Consider the following 21,946-nt stretch of genomic DNA (forward strand, 5'->3'; position numbering starts at 1 on the left):
ATGATATTCTCCGTCCATTTCCCCCTTTAAACGTCAACTTTACAAGCAACCCATCTTTGCGCGCCTGCTTGATGGAACACTAGTGCTAATCAACGCCGTCTCGTCCTCCTCTGTCCCCCGGCAGCAGCATCATACAGCCCCTGCTGCTGCATCATTCCATAGCCGCCCATCTCGGAAAGCGTCAGCTTCTCCTGTTTCGCAGCAGGAACCGGCGCCGATCCCGCCCCGTGTCTGCCCATCATCTTGCTCATCAGCTGCTCCTTGTATCGCTTTGCCTCGGGGTCCTCATACTCGAGCTGCGTGGGAGCGGGTGGTGCGTCTCCTGGGTCGACCCTAGCAGCGGCCGTGGTCGAGGTTGCAACACCACCCGCGGCCGCGCCGGGGGTGGGAGTGTCGCCGTTGCTGGTGCTGCTGGCGGCCGAGACGTTGCTGATGGCGCGGCCGAGGATGTTTCGTTTACGACGCTTCGGCTTTGCCAGGATTCCCAAGTCCCCTGGTGTCTCGTCGCTGCTGCCGTCGGGCCTGGGAAGGGGTGCGGCGGCCGAGCCGGGAACGGCGGTGGCTGAATCTAGTAGTGACGTGACAAGTTTGGTGGAGATGGCGAGGCGTTCGGCGGCTGCTTCTTCGGCCTCGAGGAGTTTCTCTTCTGCTCCAGGTTCAGGATGCTCCGGCTGTTGTTCTGCAGGCTTCTGCGTGTTCTCTTCGTCGTCCTGGGCCGGAAGGTCATCCGGTTGACCAATGTCCCCATCTGTGGCTTCGGAATCTGCAACTTCACTTGTTACCCTGCTTATCGGCTTGCGAGCTGCGGGACCCCCCGGCTTCCGCGGGCTGATAGGGGCTCTGTTGAGGGAGTTAGAGGAGGTTTCGGAGAGCGGCGCACCGGACGGGAGCGTCTTGTTGCCAAAGCTGATGCTGGCATTATCTGTCGGGCATGCGTGGGTAGGCGCTGTCTCGAAGTGTGCCGTGGTTGTGACACTTGAATCATGTTCAGCCGTTGGAGGCTCCTTGGGGCGTTGGTTTGGTCCCCCTTGCGGGTTTTCCCTCGCCGTCACGAAGGCCGACTCATCCAGATCGCGAGATTGCCCCGGCTTGGTTGATGGCTTCGGGAGTAGATCTTTGTCAATCCCATCCCTGCTCGACGGCTTCTCCTGCCTACTTTTGGTGTTGCTTTTGCCTTGGCTCTTCTCCTGAGCCTGCGCAAGCACCTTCGGACTGTCCACATGCTGCTTCAACTCTGGAAACATGAACTGCTTGATTGAGAGATTGGTGCCGCTGGCAATAGATTCCCATAGCCAATCGGCACGGACAACAGGAACTTTCCATGCCAATGCTAGCTCCAGCTTCTGCTTTCGAACCACGGCCAAGGACGCACAGAGCAGCAGAGAAACGTTTGCGGTAAACCTTTCCTCGTACTTGGCTCCTAGTTGCCGGATGGACTTGTCCACCTGGTTCAGATCGACGCCCGTAAATCCAGCGGTGCAGATCACCAAATCTTCGAAGCCCGGAATTGGGAACCGCGGAAAGGGCCGGCCGATGACATGCTGAGAGGGGTTGAAGAAGTACTTTTTGTGCATGCACCTCTCGATGTAGAACTCGGTGATGATGTAGACATTGTTGGGGAGGGCGGGGTGAGTCTCTGGTGCGGAGGTTTGCGGCACGATGAGGAAGCGATGAGCTAGCTGGGCGCCAGACATGGATACAACCTCGTCGAGGGAATGGCAGATTAAACCGCCGAGTGATGCGACCGTGTTGACCAGAATTTCAGTCTTTTGCGCCGAGAAGCCGTGTACGTAAAAGCAGGAAGACGCAAAGACGGCTCCGTCTTCAGGGACGCCAAAGGATGAGAGCTTGGACCCCTGGGTATTGACTGACTTTCCGCCTGCCGGTTGCGTGGGCTGTGTGAGCTGTGTGGGCTGTGTGGGCTGTGTCGGCTGTGCGGGATGTGTAAGCTGTTTTATGGCAGCGGGCTGTGGAGCGGCCGGTTGTACCACCGTCTGCTGGGGGCCCGCGGCGGGCGCAGCCCCCGAGGCCTGCGGCTTGCCCAGAATATCTCCCCACAGGTTGTCCCGTTGGCTGTTTAGCTTCATGCTGGCCGTCTTGCGCAACTTCCTCTGTCCTTCCTCTCGCGCCGCATTGTTCTCCCTGAGGCGCTTGCCGAGTGACGAGATCCTCGCCCTCTGCTTGTTCCACGCGCCTACTCCCCTCTCCTCCCGGGGCAAGACAGGGTCATAGAGCTTCTCGTCCAGGATCAGACCACGCTCGACGCTGTCGTGGACCCATTCAACAGAGACTGTTGTGATTCCCCAGGCTTTTGCGGCGTGGTACTTTCGACCTTCGGGTTTGTGGACGATGAGATGTGTGACTCGCTTCGTAAGGTCTCCGGTATAGAGACCTCCGTTAGCTTCGATCTTGTCAATGATCCGCTGGCGCTCGTCCGGGTCCTCGAAGCCAGTCATGCAACAGAGAAGCCGCCGGCGCTGGGGCTCGGAACCGTCAGCGGTGTGTTCTCCGCCACCCGTCTCAAAGGTGCGCAGCTGCCACTCCTTCTCAAGCGCGAAGAAGTCGATCTCGGCGTCCTCCACCCAGATATTACGGACGGCTTCGACCCAGCCGGCGGCCATGACCCTGACATCCGGTCGTTCCTTGGCGACATGGCGATACTTTGGGGTGTCGTAGTCGCCAACGATCAGATGGGTGCAGTCGGGCGTCAGGTCGTATTTGTGCTGGCCGCCGAGCTCGGCCGTTTTGGCTGCAATGTCTGCCTAGATGGGACGGGGAGTTGGTCAATCATTCTGGTTTTTTCTCTTTACTGTTTAACATTTCCCCCCCGGTTTGCAAACGAGCGACATCGTACTGCAGATGGTCTTGGACCATTGGGATACGGAGTAAATCTCGAAACGACGGTAGGCAACTTACTCTGAGTTCGGTGGGTACGCTTGTGCAGCAGACTACGACACCTTTGAAGGGTTGGGAAGAGTCGAAAAGGGCTTCAAAGGTCCCCGGTGGCGTGGCCATCGCATCTTTGTTGAGCTGCAATGCAGGACGCAGACGACGAGCGGCGTCTTGCTTGCATTCATCTGGGAGGAGAGCGCCAGGCGCGTCGCGTGTGCAGCTGACAAAGTGGGGCAGGTCTTAACGAACTTGGCACGCCTGCGGAAAGAGCTACACTAGGGTTAGGGGCAGAGTTAGGGGTCCTACTATGTGGATGGCACCCCTCCTCCTCCCCCTCCTACTCCATGTTCTTCTCTGAGATATTCTTGCCTCCTCAGCTTGAACCCCAGAAGGATGACTTTCTTCTGGTCCTCAGTGGTGAACCTGATATCCACTACTTCCTTCTCTCCGCTGCTTCCTGGTACAGCCACCCTTCCAAGTTGGCACTCCTCCTCTGTTGCCCATAGAAACCGCATATGTTCGTGCGGATCGAGCGTGACCTCGGGGAGTGCCGCCGTTTCTGAGGCCATCTCGGGCGCACGAGGTTCTGAGGTCTCTACGTCAACTTCGAAGGTGACCTTTGCCACAACGAGACCTCTGCTTGTCAGAAACACCTGCTCATCGCCGACCTGCCTCACCACCCTCTTCAACCTCAACCCAGCCTCCTCCCACAGCTCCCTTGCTAGGCCATGAAGCAAGGTCTCGTCCGCTTCATCACACGCGCCGCCGGGAACTTCCCAGCGCAGAGGCATCGAGTCGTGCGCCGCCCGCTGGATGAGAAGGACGCGATCCTCCCCAGTGGCTCGGGAGAAGACGAGAGCACCGGTGGCTGCGCCCGAGATGAGCGAACGTGCTGCGATGAATGATTTGGCTGGGATGTTGAGGGCGGCGACCGAAGGCTCGTGGGTGAACTTGAAGCCGCCTTCCGGGAGAGGGCGAGGAGGAGGAGCCATTATTTTGTTCTTTTTCCCTTTTTTATCCTTGTTCTGTTTGGTTTCTTTTCTCAAATTTAGCTGCCAGGGCGAGTGGGTAGATAGGCGACGGTCGAAGTTCAAATATCTTTATGGCTGGGTGTCAGCAATGGAACGCAATTGCGAGCCCGCTGTTGACAAGTCTCGCAACGTTGGCCCTTAATGGGAAAGTGCTGCCTAAAAGTGTTGTATCTGCGAACAATGCCACGCACCTCAGCTGTAGGTTGCTGCCTAGGTTCGGGGCACTCTGGATTGCCATTCGAGGCTCCAGATACTCTGTGCAAAGTACAGCACCAATAATGTTCATTACAGTACAGTACATACATACATACTAGTACTGTATGTAGGTTCATACGTATAGCACGATCTTTGGAAGTTCCCGAAACCCAACTCCAGGTACCAAACCCTAATGCCCCGCATCGAGTCACCTAACGAGTCCATCCATCAATACGTCGAAGGATATGGGTCGCTGCGGTTGCGCGTAACCGATCCGTGGCATACAAGAATTTTTGAAAGAGATCCATCAGGTGAGCCACGATGAGCCGGTTTCTCAGCGCTACACTGTGAAGCAGGGGATGCGCTCTTGGCGGGGGCGTTTAATTCGAGACAAGGTGTGGGTCTCCGCCGCTGCAACGTCCCGTCTCGCATTGCAGACAGAAGGCAAAGTACGGATTACAGGGACCTGCCGTTCAACTTGTCGAACCCCTGAACGTTTGATCTTCCAGACCAGACCACGTCCATGTGTTGTCGCAGGTTCCTGGCACGGCGGGCGTGCGGGAGCTGCCCGAGCCCGCGCCTGGCAGAGAAGCCCGCTGACAACCGACAGCGCGCTTGCGTCGAGCCCGTGTGCGGCACGCGCGTAGCGCAGGCCTTGGACGTGGCCGCCACGTCCCAAATGATGTTGATTTGGCGCGCGTATGTAACGTTATGTACGAAGTCGAATGGTATGCTGTAGTGATTCGATAAATGGATGCATAGTTGTATTGTATGTATGTACGGGTTTCCATACTCGTTTACCATCCGTTTATAGTAAATGATGCCTACACAGGAGGTACCTTACAGAATCGCGTTTCGGCAACAGGGCAGTGCCTCGCGCGACATGGGAACAACAACCGCGCGTCTGTTCCATCATTCCATGATTGGCAACTGCTGGTTGGGGGGTTGACTTCGGTTTCCGCTTCACGAAGAGCGGCCTTCGTCCCAAGTGATTGGGAATGGCTCTGATCGCAGGCCCTCGTCACTAGTGTGTGCGCGGGCTCTTGTCCCGACTGGGCTGAGACACTACACAGCACCCAAGGGTTTCGGTTACACACCCCTTCTGTTTGTTCCCCCTTCGCCTATCCACCTCCTTGAGGCCGAGTTGATCTGGGGCTTAACTGCGGGCTTCGTTTCTTTGTTTTTTTTTCTGTTTCGTCTCTCCTCTACTGCTTTTGGTGTTTACTTCCTGCTTGATTTCTTTTCTTTTGCTTTTGGTGTTGTCAATCTTTGTTTCTCGCATCTCTTTTCTGTTTTAGCGCTCTTTCTTTTCTCACCCTTTCCCTCCCTTCCCCTTCCCGTTGCCACCTGTTGTACGCCTGGAGCACTCGGTGTGGTCCAACACCAGGGGCCGGCCTGGGAACTCGGCCTGCCTGACTTCTCGTTGTTTCTTGTCTTCTTTCGTCATCTGGGTTTCGTAGCATCATCGGCTGGCCGGCGTTTAGCACGTCCTCTCTACTCTTTCTTCTCCCCCTTCTCTTTCCTCTTCTCGGACTTCAAGGTCTAGGCCCGTAGCCTTGCCACAGCAGTCCATGCACGGGATATCGAGGTAGTTCATCGTCGAGAGCCATTGCTAGCAATGGCAATTCCCGTCCTTTTCTCAGCACTGGTGTTGCTCGTAGCCTTGCTTTGCTGCCATGCCACCGCCGCTCTTCAACAGCTCGCCCACGACGTGGGTTGTGTTCACCTCCCCGTCGTTCACTCTACCAAAGTCGACCGCTTCTCGGATAAGCGAGGCATCCAGCTACAGCTAGCGAATCGCTCCGACGTCGCCTACTATGCTCAGCGTACCGACCCTCTCCCTTTCTTCCCGCTCGAATTCATGTTTCGTCAGCCGCTGACCGTCTCGCAGTCAGCATCGGCACGCCGCCGCAGCCCGTGTTTGTACAGCTGGATACCGGGTCCTTCGAGCTGTGGGTGAACCCGGACTGCACCACGGTGTCAGGCTCCGACGCCGTCTTCTGCGAACGGGCCGGGCGATATGACGTTACCAAGTCTTCGACGGCCACCTCTCTCGGAACCAACAGGACGCTCCGCTACGGGATCGGGGCTGCCAACATCTCCTACTTCACCGACACCATCTCGCTCGCCGGAAGCCCCATGATGCTGCAGGACGTCCAGTTCGGCGTCGCCACCGCGTCGGAGGACGCCTTCTCGGGCATCCTGGGCATAGGGTACGGGAAGGGCATCGGCACCGGGTATCCCAACTTTGTCGATCAGCTGTGGGAGCAGAACGTGACCCGGGTCAAGGCGTATACCCTTGCGCTGGGGAGCAAGGACTCGCAAGAGGGGGTCATTGTGTTCGGCGGCGTCGACACGTCCAAGTTCGCGGGCAAGTTGGCCAGGCTGCCCGTCATCCCCCCGGCGCAGTCCCCGGACGGCGTCCCGAGGTTCTGGGTCGAGATGAAGTCCCTCTCCATCACGCGCCCGAGCGGCCTGAACACGGTTTATGACGGCGGCGCCATGCCCGTTTTCCTCGACAGCGGCTCGACCATGACGCTGCTGCCCGCCAACCTGACCATGGCTGTTGCTAGAGACTTTGGTGCGCAGGCCCCGGACGCGAACGGCTTCTACAAGATCGACTGCGCCCTGACGGCGCTGAACGGGACTCTCGACTTTGCCTTCGACGGAGTGACGGTCAGGGTCCCCTACAAGGAGCTCACGCGCGAGGTAGCCAGCAACCCGCCGTCGTGTTTCCTCGGCATCGTGGCGAGCGACCGGTTCACCCTGCTTGGGGATACCTTTTTGCGGTCGGCCTACAGTACGTCTTGCACGCGCGTGTCTCGGGGAAGGCTGTCGTCCTGCGCGGATGCTAACAGAGTTTCTCGCAGCGGTGTTTGACCTCGAAACCGACTCCATCTGGATGGCACCGGCCGTCAACTGCGGCTCGTCTCCCGCGGCTCTCAGTAATGTGCAGGACCTGTCGGCCGTGACCGGCGAGTGTGGAGTGCGCGAGATAGCAGAGAGCACGAGTTCTACGCAGGTTCCTAGCACTGGAGTTGACGATACCGAAGCGGGGGCTGTTCCCACCAGTACTACTACGGTTGTGTCCCAGCCGTCGGGGACAACCACGCAGATGGGGGCAAGGCCTACTCTGGATAACGCGAGTAATCCTCTAGGAGCTCACCGGCTTACCTGGGTCTTAGTAATAACGGCCGCGTTGCACTTGTTCACGGGAATATAAACACGTTCCAGCCCAGGTTTCCCTGGCCGCGGCCCCCCTTTCCCCCCTTTTCAAATTGTGCAGTAATTTGGTAGATTTACGGATGCAGAACACGAACAACGTTTTGAGCGTGTATCGAACTACTTTACTGGATCTCAGGTAACCTCGGTTGGGCGACTAACCGGTTTCCCATAATGGCGACCCGTCTTAACATCGAAGAATCTCCGCCATTTCTAAGGCGAGTCAGCGCCTGTACAAGACCAAAAGTTTGAATGGTGCAGCAGCTCAGGTACTTACGTTTGGAGCCCTCGTGGGCGTCGGTCCGGTCTCCTGTCCTCTCTGCCCAGGAGATTGCGGCAGGCTCTTGTCACCACCATTCCTCTCAATGCCATCTCCAATACGCACATCGAAGCCGGAGTCTGCTTCTGGTCTTAGCCCTGATGCATCCTCTTCGTCTGAAATCCCGCTCTCTGCTTCCATCTCAGCACTAGGTTCCTTGGAGCCGGTTGTGGCGCCGTCTGGGCCCGGCTCGCCCCCGAACCTTCGTCTGCACCGATCGCACAGGCACTTGTCGCACCCCGTTGCACCTTCGCGGTTGCCTTGCACGAGGAACGGCCGTGTCTCCACGTAAATCTCGAGCCCGGTCGCTCGCTTGATTTTGTCCAGAAATGCCCAACACTGTCCAGAGGCGGTTGAATATTAGCTTGATAGGCCGCCACTGCCCAGCCCGGCCGCCAACATTTACTCACATTCGCGCAGGGGCTGTGGTCCAAGAATATCCATGCCGACCTCCACGCTTCCGGGATCTCGGCTCCCTTCAACTCGCGTGCCCGCCGGAGGTCGGTCGTGCCCAGCACGGCTTTCAAGGCGGCAATGAGCCAGAAGACGGCCAACTTCTTCTCCTAGCACACGGGTTAGCGTATTCGTATTTCCGGGGCCGTCGGAGAAGACGGAAAGCCCTGATTCTGCGCACCACATGGCATGCATAGAAGCGTCCGCCGTGTTCTGGTAGCGCTGGGCCGTTGTTATCCCGACAGGACCGGGGCAGCTCGAATTTCAGAATGCCGGTGAAGTATTGGACGAGCTTCATGTATTTGACGTTATCGAGGACATTCTGCCCTCGAGACTTGTTCGCCTGCCAGCCGCTAACTGCAGCTGTGATCACCTCGGGCTTGGTAGCAGACACGATGATCCCGGCCGTTGCCCTTTCGAGGTTCCCCCTCGCGATCCGAAATCTCTTGAATGGTCTCAAGACCCGAAGTGTTGAACCGTATTTCCAGAATACGGCCTTCGAGCATGGGTCGTGACCGGCTCTCGGTCTAGCAACCAGTGATCTGTGATTAGCGGCATGGCGCTTGGTCCCGGCGAGAGACATCTTAAGGAGGGAACAAAGACAGAAGGGGACCACAAACAAGGATTCCAGCGCAGTAGGGTATCTTACATATGGCCTCGGCCCATCTTGTGATTGAGGTGTTGATAGAGGTGCTCGCCGGAAACGCGGCGAGGAATCGGGTTCGAGGTGCAAGAGGTTCTCGAGTTTAGAGAAGTTCAATGGCTCTCTAGCAGAAGGGCCATCCCCAAATCTCGCAGAGAAAGGCGCCCGAACGCAACCTTAGGCTCGTGAGAGAGAAGGCGGGTGAGAGACAGTGGGCGAAAGAGAGAGGCTGGGCGAGAGTCGCCGCAAGAGCGCATGTAGGAAGGTTCATGATAAGAATTCAGAAATTAGGTCCAGGGAGGCTGAAATTCAGTCAGCAGCGATTAATCACCGCGCATTTTCACGTCGAGATGGCCGAAATCAGCAGTGGTGGTCAGAGCACCAGGCTCGCAGGTCGAAGTCAACACATCATTGAGGTTACTGACTGCGGAGGTAGACCAGGCCAGGCTCAGATGATCAAGCAAGCCAGCAATCCCTTTTATGACGCCTAAACCAGATGCTACCGGGAATCATGACCAGACCCAACCCACGAGGTGCCTTTTAGCTCTGATACTAACCCCAACGAACCCCCCCGTTCAGCCAAGAACGCAGGGATACGCGAGCAGCCCCTTCAAGGAGATGCCCTTACTCGTCATCCTCCGCCTCCTCCTCATCAGCCTCGGCAACGGTTTGCGCAATCCCTACAGATCTCTGAGTTAGAACGCCAGCACCGCGGTGAAACCAAGAAAAGGGCAACTCACGGTCAAGATCACGCTGACCCTGCTGGGTGATGCGGCGGCCGCCCTTCTCCTCGTCCTTCTCAAGAACCTGGATCTTCTCAAGGGACTGCAGGATCTTGCGGTCGACGCTACCGCTGGCATCAACGTGCTTGGAAGGGCGAGAGCCGCGGTTCTTGGCGCTGCCGTGGACCTTGCGGAGACGGCCAACACCGACGGTCTTCCTCAGGTAAACATGGCGGGCAACGGAAGCGGCACGGACGTAGTACCAGTCGATATCCTGAGGAGGCATCTCCTTGGCGACACCGGTCTTGACAGTATCAACCCAACCTGCATGACGCCCGTGTCAGATGCTATGTTCCGTCGAAGTCGAGGTGCACCGCGAGACCGGAGGAACTAACCGGGCACAGGGAGCTTGCCCTGACGCTTCAAGAAAGCCGCGTAGGCCGCTGTTGAATGTTAGCCTTGGGCATGCCCGAGCAAACCGCGATTGCGACAAAACTCACCGACAAACTTGTGGGGCTTTTCGTCGGCAGCAACATGATTAGCAAAATTCCGTCTTCAGAGATCTTTCGACCCCCTCACGCCTGCTCCCTTCATCTTCCAAGTTGCTGCTGTGATGGGTAGCAGCCCATCACCGTCGGCCGGGACGAGTTCCGCCAGTGAGACTCGCGGCGACTCGGACAGCGAAAGATTGGTCGGGGTATGGGTCGCAGAGGCCATTCATGGCTAAGAGCTGCAGGAACTTACATCGACATCGCGAACGGTGACACCTCCAGGCATTTTTGCGGTTGGTTTATGGAAATTTGGCGGAGATGACGGAATTGATCGTTCGTGATGGTGTTAATTGTCGACGAGCCGTGGTCACAACTGCGGTCGTAGGGAAATTTTGGGAGTGGGGGACTGTCTTGGCAGTTGCCAAGATCTTTTAGGGTTCCGGCCCTCGAATGAGGCCGTGCCCGAGATGGGCAAATGTTCATACAGTAACCCTAACCCTTTGAGCCCTTGCCCGCAACGGAGCAAGAGCCCCCCCTGCACCCCACTCCCCCACCAAAGTTCCCAAAATGGAGCGACCCAGTTGTATCGGCTCTTTTCCCATTCTTGATCAACAGCTGGACCATCGACTAAGTCCTCTCCTCAAAAACAATAGGCTTGGGGGACAGTTTTCGAACATTAAGTTCTCGACCAATACGAAGACCGAGGTCAAGTTTCAGGTGGGAAATCAAGATAATGATTACCTCAGCGAAAACGTAGGCCGCAGGCTCGCATTCGAGAACAGCGGCGTTTTCGGAGAACGAGGATGTGGTACCCTGTACGAGACAGCAGGGCGGGAGATTGTCATGATCTCCAACTCGCCGCCCATCAGGTTGGAGAGGAACGCGAAAGCGGAAAAAAGCGGCACGCGCATTCTCGAGTGGACAAGCGCATGCAAATAACCCCTCTAGCCCTCCCAAACATGAGACGATTGCGGCTCCTGTCATCCATCTTGCGCACCGCACAGCGTCGTACTGAAGGCCTGTTGGGCTGGCCTTGGCGCCCCTCCGACAGGCACTGTTTCACGTTCCCGCCTCTTAGAGCTTAAGCTCGGAAAACTGCATGCTGGCGCCATGAGATGCGCCGCAGGGGTCTCGTGAGCTGAAATTGCTGGTCAAACAATCCCGTCGTGCTCAGGTAAATCCCGCCCGAAGACGGCCGGGGACCTGCATGCATGACCCCATGGCGTGGATCTCTTTACCGCACTCCGCCGTTCTAGGGTACTCGTCGGTCATCGTTGATGCCCCCTATACAACGAAGCCCATGTAAATGAGGAAGACCAAATGGTTTGCGCCGAGCCGATCTAGCCGGGCGCGTGCCTTCGGCCTCCATTTGTACCCCGGCCTCCCGATTTAGGCAGGAGGCGGCCATGTAATGAGCGTGCATGTCAATGGAAAACATGAAACCCCGAATAAGGAGCTAGTGACAGGTAGAAGTTCCCGTTGGAACGTTGAAGAAGCACACTGACACCTGGGCTAGCGCCTTAAAGTCCCGGAGAATGAAGCTAATAATAAGAGTCACTTGTCCCATGCGGTCGTCACCGTTGGTCGAGTCTCCTGACAACCAGTCTCTCGGTTGTTGTTGTCGATGTGGGATTTGTGAACAGCGTCACTCCTTACCTTCCCACATTTCTTTCCCTTCTTTACCTCGCTTGCTGGGCAGGCGTCCATTCTCTTCTCGGCCTTTTGGCGACTCTCAACTAGGCCATTTTTCCATTGCCACTTCTCTTCGTCGACGCTATGGTTTTCGCTCTCTTCTCCCTGCTAGCCTGTGCAGCCCTTGTTGGTGCCACTCCTTTTCGACACCGGGTAGTCGACTCGTTGGATGAAGGAGCAACAGCAGAGGCTCACCAGCGCGACAACAGTACTACTCGAGCGTTCTCTAATGTCCAGATCAAGGTGAGACTCCTGCAGACGGACGGCCAAGCCGAAGCATATTAAATAAAGCCTCTAGACGTCAGATGGCAAATGTCTCTTCGTTGATGGACTTTCGGGCAACTTCCGCGCCAATTTGACACCGGTTCAAGTCGCCGATTGCGGGTCGACCGGCGGACAAGGCTGGGACATCGTCACTGCCGGAAGGCATGTCAAGGGCGACAACGTCATGCTCGTTGTCAACACCCTTACCCAGACCTGCCTGAATTTTGACCCGCGCCAGCAAGCGGGGAGCCAGGTTCTGCTGGCTTCGTGTGGTGGCCGTGCTGGCGGCGGTGAGTAGCCTCTGGGAGGAGATTTGGCCGGCTTCGACATGCTAACGTTCCTCCAGAAGGAGAGGTGACCGACTCTCAGCTATTCGCCTTCAGCGGCGGTGCTGGTCCCCTTTCTCTTCAACCGCGGAACCGAGTGGGATCTTGTGTCGTCGTCAAGGACGGAGATATCGAAGTTGCCCGATGCGATAACAGTGATGCTTCTCAACTCTTTACCTTCGGTGACGCAGCAGGCGAGGGCGGCAACAACACTATCAAGATCAACAACAAGAACGGCCGCAACAAGAAGGGTCACTCAAGTTCGACCTGCGCAAGATCTACTCGGACTGTGACTGTGCTCCCGACGCAGAGCGGGGAAAGCACGGCAGCTCCGACGACAACACCAGCCCCGACAGCAGGTGGCGGCGGTGGCGAAGGGAGTGCCGGGCCCGGAACCATTCTGACAGTGAACCCCACAGACCCGGTACCGGTGTCGCGGGCTGGGGGCATCCTGCAGCCGACGGCGGCGGCAGAATCGCATCAACGAGACGCGACGGCGGAACGAGCCTTTAGCGGCGTGTCGATCCGTGCGCCGAACGGCCAGTGTCTCTTCGTCGACCCAACGGCGGGCGACTTCCGCCAGAACCTGATCCCTGTCTCGCTGGTGGACTGCACTGGAGCCCCTAACGAGAAATGGGATGTCATCACCGAGGGCAAGCACAACACGCCGAATCCAAACCGGCCTGCCGCCCTGATTGTGAGCGCATTGGTAGGTTGCCGAGATGATGACAGAGAGGGTGTGAGGTGCTGCGAGCTGACTCGCTATTGTACAGACGCAGGGCTGCATTAGCTTCGACGGAAGACGGCAACCGGGTGATACCGTAACCATCTTTTCGTGCGGAGGTCGCGCTGATGGCGGTGCGTACTAACCGCATATTGTACACCAGATTCGTGGCACTGACGGTGTTCTAGACGGCGAAACGGACGGCAACCAACTGTTCCCGTTTATCGGACAGACAAGCTTCGCGTTTGCGCCAGTGAACGAGGATGGGAAAACTTGCATCCTGCCTGGAGATGGCAGGCTCGATTCAGGACCCTGCCCTAGTGACGGTTCCCAGCTGTTTTCCATTTTTGAGTGAACAGAACTCGGCACCGACCCATGTTAACGGACCCATTGCTGGCTGTCGTGTACGATTTCAGAAAAGTCCAAGGGGAAAGCTGTCAGGTCATGGAAGCTCTTGACCGTATCTTCTTCAACTATGACCAACACGGTAAGGTATTGTTCGATACCGATTTTGTGACCCGTTTTCTTAGGTAGATTTGTAGAAGGGTGGAACATACTCATTCAACTGTTTCACCACTGTCACGAATCCTTCAGCGTGATTATATCGGTTGACTCGTGGCAGAATCTTCGGCAAAGAGGTCTTTTGTTGGAAGGAGGGGGAGGGGGTTGGGAGCATCGAGCCGAGACCGAAGTACTGGTAGGCACCAACTTGTAAGTGTGCAGTGCCCAAGATCCAAAGATACCTTAAACAAAGTAGGAACATACCTACGCGAAAAGGTGCGTAGAACCTGAATAGTACATCAGGTATGTAGGTTGCACGATGAGACAGTGTGCTACACCTATTGCAGGGCTTGGTATGCAGGTGCTTTACGTACTGACTGCACTCTCCCTTACGGATTCCTCGTACCCCGTTCGGATTAGAGTGCAGGGGATGCTTTTCGTGGGGTAGCGAGCCCCACTTTAGCCCGGGCTGTCAGGGACCCAGCATCGCCTCGGAGCTGACATCATGCCGAATTTTCGCTTGTCCACTAGCCTCCGAGTCTGCAAAAACCGCTCGGTAGCCGCCCCGAAGAGTACGGAGCACCGATTCCAACATTCCATGATCGACGGCACGGGAGCTCGGGTTGTGACAAAACGCATACAATTGAACCCTTTGAAAAAATTTCCAATGTCGCGAATACGATGCGCGAACGCGCCTGCCACCGCTAGCCTCTTCGTCCAGCTCAGCCTGCGCCGACAGAGCGGCTGGGGCGGGCTTCCCATCCTGGACCTCCTCCTGCCTGTGTCTTCTCACGCTACCCGGGCACTTTCTGTTCGCCCCTATCACCTCGTGTCAACAAAGAGTGCGGCAGACCCGCCTCGCCAACTACTCACCCTTGCCCCCCCAAGCGGCAGACCATCATGGAGAAGTTCAACGTCACGCTGCACGATGACTCAGCTGCGGACAAGGTCACCAGACTCTTCCTCTCGGACCTTTAGCACTTCCGCTGCATGTCGCGCGACGCACGCCATATTCAACCCGCAAGTTGACGACGATGGCGACGAGATGATGCTGGAGATTACGCCGCGCGCAGCGAAGGTACTTCTCCCCTGGTTACGCTCCGTTGTTGGACAATGAGCTAACAGTCGGTGGCTCAGCGCCTCTCCGAAATAATGACCAAAGATTCGAACCCGAACCTCGCCCTCCGAATCCAGGTTGAGAGTGGCGGCTGCCACGGTTTTCAATACCTAATGAAACTTGTGACACTGCCCCCATCACTCCCCTCCAAGGAGTCGCTTCCCCCCGCAGCGGAGGCAGATGACTTGACCACCGTTCACGAGGACGACACGATTTTCACCTATTCACCCGACGGTAGCTCCTCACCCGGGGACCTGACGGCTCCAAAAATCATACTCGACCTTCCCTCGCTGCAGCTCCTGAAGGGCAGCAAGGTCGATTTTACGATGGAGCTCATTGGATCGCAGTTCAAGATTGTGGACAATCCCTTGGCGACGAGCAGCTGTGGGTGCGGTACAAGCTTTGATATCAAAATATGACACCAGCGACATCTTTTATAGACGCATGGAGCCAACTGAGAACGGCCATAGATGCGACAAACATAGGGCGTTGTACAATATGCAGATATCAGATACGGAGGTATGTAGGGCATTCACAGGTTATGAATTAAACCGCGCCGGCGACTTTGTAGTATTCGGCCGTCCCATGGCCAACGGGAAGCAGACTAGATCACTTGTCCTAAGGGTGAAGGAGGTGTGATGTGTAAAAACAACATCATGTTAATTCATTCCCTGTGCGCCACCCTGGCGGTCACGTTAAACGCCGAGCACCCATTCCACTGCCCATGACCGAGACAAAAACCGTAAAACCACCCAAGTCACATTTTTAGTTCATCTGCCGGATGAGGGCGTTGATGTGCTCCTCCCGATTGCCAAGGTCACCACCCTCAATGAAGTGCTTGAACTTGCGGGGGCGGAAGCCACCAGTAGGGTTGCTGAGCTTGAAAGGCCACAGGAAGTTGGATGCCTGCTTGAAGTTGGGGCCGACGGTGTAGATCTCGTGAATAAGATCCTCCATGCAGATGATGCCGTACTTGCCGAGGTTCTCCTCAATGATGGAGTTGTCGGTAAGGGCGATGCGTTGACCGTTGACCTTGCCGTATCCGCGCTTGTAGATGAGCTCCCTGACGCTCTTCAGGTTGGGGTAGCCATAGGCAACCCACGGCTCGACAATCTTGATCATCTCAGCGGTGGCCTTGGTGACACGGACGAAGACACCGTTGTTGATCTGGAGAAGGCGGAGAAGCTGAAGGATCTTGCGGGGCTTGGGTGGGATCTTGTTGATACTGCGACGCCAGTTAGCCAATGAGCGACAGTTGCTCAAGACAGGACGTTGCCTTACCCCTTGATGCGAATGACGAAGATCAACTTGGCCTCAGCAGGAATATAGAAAGAGCCGTCCTGCTTGGCAAGACGAGCAAGTCGGATCTTCTCGCGCTCAGCGTCGCGGTACTCCTTCACGTACTTCTCAGCACGCTTGAAGATGACGCCACGCTTCTCCTTGTTGGCCTGCAGTCATGGAATTAGCATTGCCCAAAACCAGGCAGAATTAGTGTTGCAAAAAATTCCCCAGAAAATTCGATCAGACCCGAAAGATGGTATTAAGTTTAGCAACAGCATTGACCTGGGTCTAGTCGCTAGGTATGTTGTGCATCATGTCGTTCCCGGGCGCTCGCAACTCAAGAGTGAACTAACCTTCTTCCGCTTCTCCAGCTCGGCAGCGCGCTCGGCGCGGGCCTTCTCCTGCGACTTGCGCTTCTTCAGGAGAGTCTCAGGAACGAGAACATCGTTCTGAGTCGGGACGGTCCTGCATGTTAAGGTTAGTACGTAGTCCGACATACCACGGTATGTGGTAGAGCGCCGGTGGAGAATTGCTGCGAAAGTGCGACATTCTCTCGTGGCTGACTCGATTGCCGAAAGTTGACGACTGATGGGAAGCCCTTAGCACCAGCGCCCCGAGGACGGCTCCGACGCCTTGGGCAGAGTACCATCTCGTCACACACCTTGGACAGCGCCCAAGAGGTTTTGCACGCATTGAACCCGGAGCACCCGCCTAGACATGTCGTCTTAGCAACGGCTCGGACCAAGCGGCACTGAATTTAAGGGAGAAGGTAGAACCTTCAGCCCCAACACCCCGCGAAACATCTCTCAGTCTACAAGCCGCAGAGTAGCTAAGCCTGGAGGAAAGAGGGAGAATCGCGAGAGGGGTCGAGCTGGAGCATTTCTCGGTTCAATCGAAAGCCGGGAAAGGCATCCACTGAGAGGACTACGCCCAACCTGCAGAATCTCGTCAAGTGACACGCGACGATACCATTTCAGAATAGAAAGAAAGGGATACGGGGTGAGGCATACGTGGAAGCCATCTTTTTGGGTTGTCGACCTTAACGCCGTTGCTGAAGTTGTCGTCTGCTCGGTGCGCGAGGATCGAGGAGCGGAAAATTCACTTGGTGGGCACGAGAAAAAGCTCGAGGTATTGGCGGCAAGTGGGGCTGAGGTACGGAGGTACTTAGGGCTTGAGCCAAAATTCCCTCCCAACCCCGCTTTCTGCACCCCTTTACCGCCTAACCGTGTAGGGCATCTTGACCGCACCCAACAAAATTCCGACTGATCGAGTGGAACATTTCGACGAACATCAACCGCAAGTCCCAAGACCACCGGATCACAGTCAAGATGGCCCCCCCCAAGAGAGCCGCTCGCCCTGCGCAGGAGAACATTTCTCTGGGCCCCCAGGTCCGGGAGGGTGAACTGGTTTTCGGCGGTGAGTGCTTCGTCCGTCTTCCCGATGCCGAACATTTCGCTGACAGCTTGTTCGCAGTTGCCCGCATCTTCGCCAGCTTCGTAAGCAGCCCTTCCAAAAGAGATTGAACTGGACAGGTGCTAACTCCGCCAAGAACGACACCTTCGTTCACGTTACCGATCTCAGGTTCGTACGCTGTCCAATCGTCCGACGTTGAATGCGGAGGAAAAGAGCCGCGCGCAACTCTGGGCCCCGCATATCATCTGAGATGGTTCTTAGGCTAACATTCTGGGTGATTCCAGCGGCCGTGAAACCATCTGCCGTGTTACTGGTGGTATGAAGGTCAAGGCCGACCGCGATGAGTCCTCTCCCTACGCTGCTATGTTGGCTGCTCAGGACGTTGCGGCCCGCTGCAAGGAGCTTGGCATCACTGCCCTCCACATCAAGATCCGTGCCACCGGTGGTGTGTTTTGACGCAAGGTCCTTCTTTGGATCCTGAATGTGCGCTAACACCTGTTTTCAAGGCAACGGCACTAAGACCCCCGGCCCTGGCGCCCAGTCCGCTCTCCGCGCGCTGGCTCGCTCCGGCATGAAGATTGGCCGCATTGAGGACGTAACTCCTACGCCCTCCGATTCGACCCGCCGCAAGGGTGGTCGCCGTGGTCGTCGTCTCTGATTTTGCAGGGACTGGTGGGTGCGCTGCTGGGGAGAATCCGGTTCTCATTTGGGTTTTTGCTGTGGTATTGACAACTACGAGGGGAACGGCTTAAGATTGCCTGGTCTCCACATCCTGGCGTTTGTCACATGTTGCTTATGGCACATCTGCAGCACTTGAAATAGAGAATCAAGACGGAGCTACAGAGGTAGCCCGGAACAACGCTGCCTTGCGTCGAGGTCACCAGCAGCTCCCAGTCTTCCGGTTTTTTCCCAAAATAACCCAATGACCACCGTGCCGCCTGATATCTGTTGCAAGTGCCTTACCAACCGGATATCTTGGCCTTCAGTTTACTGTGAGATGCTAAACCCTTTGCTCTCACCACCCGGTGTCACTGGCCCATTTCCTCCCAATATCGACAATATTTAACAACCAAGTGCTGGTAAGAGCAGTGCGCTAGAACTGCCTCCTAGGATGGAAGGATTTCTTTGACTAGGACTCCTGTGGGAGTTAGACCGCTCCCTAAACCGGAGCAATCACCTAGCTCCTTATCTTATCAAGCGTTGAACTTCAGGAAAAGATCGTATGGGTTGTTTGGATACTTAACACGCAGAAGACTCGGACCTGGAGATCATAACCACAGAGAGAAAAGAGAGCATACAAGGGATTGATCAGTACCGACATATGGCGAAAAAAAAGCTCCTTTGAGGAATCTGTTTGTGCTCGCGTTTACCTGGTCTACCGTGACGCAAAGCGTTATAGCACACCGAGGACCAATCTTGATACGTAAAATGCCCAAGCCCTAATGCAATAGCATACGAAAGTCATATAGTCCCGTCGTCCAGAACCTAACCACGCACTGCAGCACCCAAGGCACCGCCCGTAAACTGTGTACCCCCGGCCTGCCGCTGAGCATTGCCGCCAGTCCTCGCACCGCTCCTGCCACTCCGTTGACCACCTGCCCTCTGGCCACCTTGCCTGCCATCTTTCCCGCTGAAGGCATTTGCCGACCCTTGTGTCCTGACCTCGAGGGTACGCTCGTTCGTTTCGATGAGGGCGCTTGCCTTGTCGGAGAGCGCCAAAGCCAGGCTCTGAAGGCGGCTGAGCTCCACACCCTTGCGGAAGATGACAGTATTGGTGACCTGGTCAAGAGCAGCGGCGAGCTCCTCATGGCTGATCATCTTGCTCACAACAGCAGCAACCTTGGCCGAATCAAGCTCGAACATGGTGCTCAGCGTCTCAATGGCCAAAGTGTCGTAGAAGGGGGCGTATGTGAAGAGGTAGGTCCGAAGACCTTCCTCCTGAATCTGCTTGGCAAGCATCGCCTTGATCTCGTCTGCGCTCGGCATGAGATCCCAGATCTTGATGCTGTGAATGAAGTGGGTAGCCTTCTTCCATTCACCAGCCGCCAGAGCCTTGGACGCTTGCATGACGTGGTCACGAGTATTCTCGGGCGGGCCGGTGAAGATTTGGCGCTCGTGGTACTCTAGCATGCGGCGGTATGTCTTGCTGATGACGCGCTTCTTGATATCCGGAGAGGACCCAATCTGGGCCAAGAGCGGAATTTCGAGGAGCATGCTGCACGTCAAGTAGACGCACTCCAAGAGCTCGAGGTTGATGTGCATGTGGAAGGGTAACTGCCGTTGCTTCTCCAGACGTTCTTGCTCGGGACTAACCTGGCTGTAACGCTGGATCATAACGCCTTGAGCAAGAAGCTCTTTTTGACGCCCACTGCCACAAATGTCCTGGAGAGTATTTTGAGCATCATACACTAGGCCCTTTCGGAAGGCGCAGAGGCCAACCTGGACGAGTGTCCGGTTGTACAGAATTTGGGTGGCGATATCGAAGTTGGCGATGCTCTCTTGCAGGTGAGAGGTGAGCATCATGTCACGGGCTTTGTAGTACTCGTCGTGCAAGGCCAGGAAGTAAATCTGGCAAAGCATGGCCCGAGCACGGATGATGCCTTCGCTGTTGTTGAACAAGTAGTTGCAGAGGGTGTGGATGAGCTGGCCAGCATCGCCCGACAAGCCACGCGGAGTGATCGCAGAATCAACGCCGTCCTGCACTTGTTTCCATGCGTTCTCCTCCAGAATCTTCACTACCTGAGAAGGCTGTTACATGTTAGTAGAAGCTCCAGTTAAGACGAGGACCGCCCGGCGTCACATACCTTGAAGTAGACGTGGTCCAGGCGCCGTTGGATGATTCGGTTCAGGCTCTCCTGGGGAACTTCTAGTGAAGGATCCTTGCGAACGGTCTCGTAGTAAAGCAGACCCCGCAAAACGAGATTGTACAGGGATGCCTCATCCGTCAGTCTCTCAATATACTCCGAAGTGTGAGGATCGATGTTTTGCAGGGAGCGAGTGAGTTCATCGTCCAGGCGCTCAATGTAGGAGACCACGCTGCCGGGAACCTTGATGTACTTGTCATCGGGGCCAAGAACCGGAGTCTTGTCATCGTCCTCCCACTCCTCTGCGCCTTCAATCACCACGTGATCCTTATGAGTTTCGAGGAGGGTGAGCAAGGCGGCCAATTCCCTTTCCGCGGCCTTCCAGTGCCCCAAAGGCATTGAGGTTGTTGTACCAGACCCGAGATCAAATCGGGCGGAAACCAGAGTCTGCAGAACCCGAATCTTGAGATAGGGAGTTTCGGCAACCTTGTTGAGCTCCTCCATGATCCTGATCTGCTCCAGGCGGTCGGTGTTCTTTCTGCCTCTTGACTCGATGATAGCACGGAGATGCTTTTGAATGCTCTCAGGCGAGAAAGGAACGGCCTTGCCACGCTTGTCGACTCTCGAGAAACCCTTATCCTCATCCTCCGCCGCCTCCTCAGAGGCAGCTGCCTCCTGTTCGAACCGAACCTTGGAGGGTTTTGGAAGCGGAGCTTCCTCCTCGTCCGACGATTCCATGAATGCATCACGGTCCTTTCTAAACGCATCAATCTGGTCTTGGTAGTCTTTGTTGTTCTTCTTGATGCGTTGTTTGACAGCGTTGAGGCCGCGTGCATTTGTGGCATTCAGCTTTTTGTTCTTGGGAGTGACCTTTTGTTTCGCCAGAGTCTCGTTCAAGAAATCTTCCAACTCGGCGATGCACTTGATATACGACTTCGGAGCCTTGCCGCCGTCTAATAATTTGACAACCTGACGGTTGAGCTTGTCGAACTCTGAGTCTCGTTAGCAAGATATCCTAGGGAGCTTGGGCTAAAGGCGTACCGGTTGCAATGGAACCCCAGTCATCAATCTTTTGGCGATTTTGAATGCTTGTGATAGTCGCCTCCAGTTCGTCATATCGCTTATCCTTGGCACTCTTGACCTTGGTTGTACCCTCTTCGTCGCTCTCCTCGCTCTCCGACTCTGCCTGATCGACAAGAAAGCGGGACAAGCCCGTCTTTTTGGGACCTTCATCTTCGTCGGTAGACTCGTCCTCCTCTTCCTCCTCAGAGGACTCTTCCTGCTCTTGATCCTCTTCCTCCTCTTCCTCGGAGGTGGTGTACAGCTCCTCCTCGTCGGAGCTGCTCTCGGTCGAGCTGTCGTCGCCGCCACGGAAGAACCGAGACATGGTGAGAATCAGTTCCTAAAATGCGCGTGTAGCCAAGATTGATTGTCGTTGATTGCTTCACGATACGCCCCAGTCTGACCCGAACAGTTGCAGTGCGAAACCTAAGTGGAGGAGGGGTCGAATATTTTTCAGTGAATGGCGATTTTCTTGGTGGGGCGATTTGGGGCTCAGTGACTGGAAATCTCTGTACCAACCAAGATCCCTCTTCTCCACTCGCGGCCTCAACAAACGGCAGTGTTGCGATCAAACGCCAACAGCAACCGTAAAGCATTGCATATCAAAGGCCGCAGATAGCTAGTTTACTAACACAACAGTCTGAACGAAGACGAAAACATTCAACACGCTCCCCTGCAGTGTACCTCAAAGTTAGTTTTGATCACGTGGCTGATCACGTGAACGCTCTCCAATCATTTTACGCGATATACGCATTACGGTCTCCGACTCGCGTTATGCATTACTTGCAGTGCAT

At 55.9% G+C, this 21,946-nt stretch overlaps 9 protein-coding genes across 9 annotated transcripts; 4 read left to right on the forward strand and 5 right to left on the reverse strand.

The window, feature by feature from the left end:
• Window positions 1-89: 89 nt before the first annotated feature.
• On the reverse strand, window positions 90-3,884 carry MYCTH_2062193 (uncharacterized protein; the record flags this gene model as incomplete). The annotated part of the gene is made up of 4 exons (XM_003662552.1): window positions 90-2,762; window positions 2,917-3,030; window position 3,167; window positions 3,403-3,884. 4 exons carry the CDS (start codon window positions 3,882-3,884, stop codon window positions 90-92), a joined length of 3,270 nt encoding a protein of 1,089 aa, XP_003662600.1.
• Window positions 3,885-5,210: 1,326 nt separating this feature from the next.
• Window positions 5,211-7,384, forward strand: MYCTH_2303407 (uncharacterized protein). The gene is made up of 3 exons (XM_003662553.1): window positions 5,211-5,944; window positions 6,010-6,918; window positions 6,989-7,384. Exons 1-3 carry the CDS (start codon window positions 5,737-5,739, stop codon window positions 7,339-7,341), a joined length of 1,470 nt encoding a protein of 489 aa, XP_003662601.1. The 5' UTR covers window positions 5,211-5,736; the 3' UTR covers window positions 7,342-7,384.
• Window positions 7,385-7,569: 185 nt separating this feature from the next.
• Window positions 7,570-8,782, reverse strand: MYCTH_2303408 (uncharacterized protein). The gene is made up of 2 exons (XM_003662554.1): window positions 8,294-8,782; window positions 7,570-8,222 (listed from the first exon to the last, which is right to left on the reverse strand). The coding sequence occupies exons 1-2, from the start codon at window positions 8,693-8,695 to the stop codon at window positions 7,752-7,754; spliced, it is 873 nt and encodes a 290-aa protein (XP_003662602.1). The 5' UTR covers window positions 8,696-8,782; the 3' UTR covers window positions 7,570-7,751.
• A 1-nt stretch (window position 8,783) lies between these two features.
• Window positions 8,784-10,436, reverse strand: MYCTH_2303413 (uncharacterized protein). Its single transcript, XM_003662555.1, has 5 exons — window positions 10,222-10,436; window positions 9,978-9,993; window positions 9,873-9,920; window positions 9,496-9,801; window positions 8,784-9,435 (listed from the first exon to the last, which is right to left on the reverse strand). The coding sequence occupies exons 1-5, from the start codon at window positions 10,252-10,254 to the stop codon at window positions 9,380-9,382; spliced, it is 459 nt and encodes a 152-aa protein (XP_003662603.1). The 5' UTR covers window positions 10,255-10,436; the 3' UTR covers window positions 8,784-9,379.
• A 973-nt stretch (window positions 10,437-11,409) lies between these two features.
• Window positions 11,410-13,415, forward strand: MYCTH_2303416 (uncharacterized protein). The gene is made up of 5 exons (XM_003662556.1): window positions 11,410-11,903; window positions 11,959-12,214; window positions 12,271-12,959; window positions 13,024-13,108; window positions 13,163-13,415. The coding sequence occupies exons 1-5, from the start codon at window positions 11,745-11,747 to the stop codon at window positions 13,327-13,329; spliced, it is 1,356 nt and encodes a 451-aa protein (XP_003662604.1). The 5' UTR covers window positions 11,410-11,744; the 3' UTR covers window positions 13,330-13,415.
• A 577-nt stretch (window positions 13,416-13,992) lies between these two features.
• On the forward strand, window positions 13,993-15,184 carry MYCTH_2303418 (uncharacterized protein). Its single transcript, XM_003662557.1, has 2 exons — window positions 13,993-14,553; window positions 14,613-15,184. Exons 1-2 carry the CDS (start codon window positions 14,404-14,406, stop codon window positions 15,009-15,011), a joined length of 549 nt encoding a protein of 182 aa, XP_003662605.1. The 5' UTR covers window positions 13,993-14,403; the 3' UTR covers window positions 15,012-15,184.
• A 173-nt stretch (window positions 15,185-15,357) lies between these two features.
• MYCTH_2062887 (uncharacterized protein) lies at window positions 15,358-16,370 on the reverse strand (the record flags this gene model as incomplete). Its single annotated transcript, XM_003662558.1, has 3 exons — window positions 15,358-15,817; window positions 15,874-16,040; window positions 16,227-16,370. The coding sequence occupies 3 exons, from the start codon at window positions 16,368-16,370 to the stop codon at window positions 15,358-15,360; spliced, it is 771 nt and encodes a 256-aa protein (XP_003662606.1).
• Window positions 16,371-17,103: 733 nt separating this feature from the next.
• MYCTH_2303426 (uncharacterized protein) lies at window positions 17,104-18,382 on the forward strand. Its single transcript, XM_003662559.1, has 5 exons — window positions 17,104-17,289; window positions 17,347-17,369; window positions 17,423-17,454; window positions 17,571-17,728; window positions 17,793-18,382. Exons 1-5 carry the CDS (start codon window positions 17,202-17,204, stop codon window positions 17,942-17,944), a joined length of 453 nt encoding a protein of 150 aa, XP_003662607.1. The 5' UTR covers window positions 17,104-17,201; the 3' UTR covers window positions 17,945-18,382.
• On the reverse strand, window positions 18,382-21,670 carry MYCTH_2303429 (uncharacterized protein). The gene is made up of 3 exons (XM_003662560.1): window positions 21,132-21,670; window positions 20,091-21,082; window positions 18,382-20,034 (listed from the first exon to the last, which is right to left on the reverse strand). Exons 1-3 carry the CDS (start codon window positions 21,475-21,477, stop codon window positions 18,772-18,774), a joined length of 2,601 nt encoding a protein of 866 aa, XP_003662608.1. The 5' UTR covers window positions 21,478-21,670; the 3' UTR covers window positions 18,382-18,771.
• Window positions 21,671-21,946: the final 276 nt, after the last annotated feature.

This window comes from Thermothelomyces thermophilus, chromosome 3, assembly GCF_000226095.1.
Source record: "Thermothelomyces thermophilus ATCC 42464 chromosome 3, complete sequence".
NCBI classification, from domain to species: Eukaryota; Fungi; Ascomycota; class Sordariomycetes; order Sordariales; family Chaetomiaceae; genus Thermothelomyces; species Thermothelomyces thermophilus.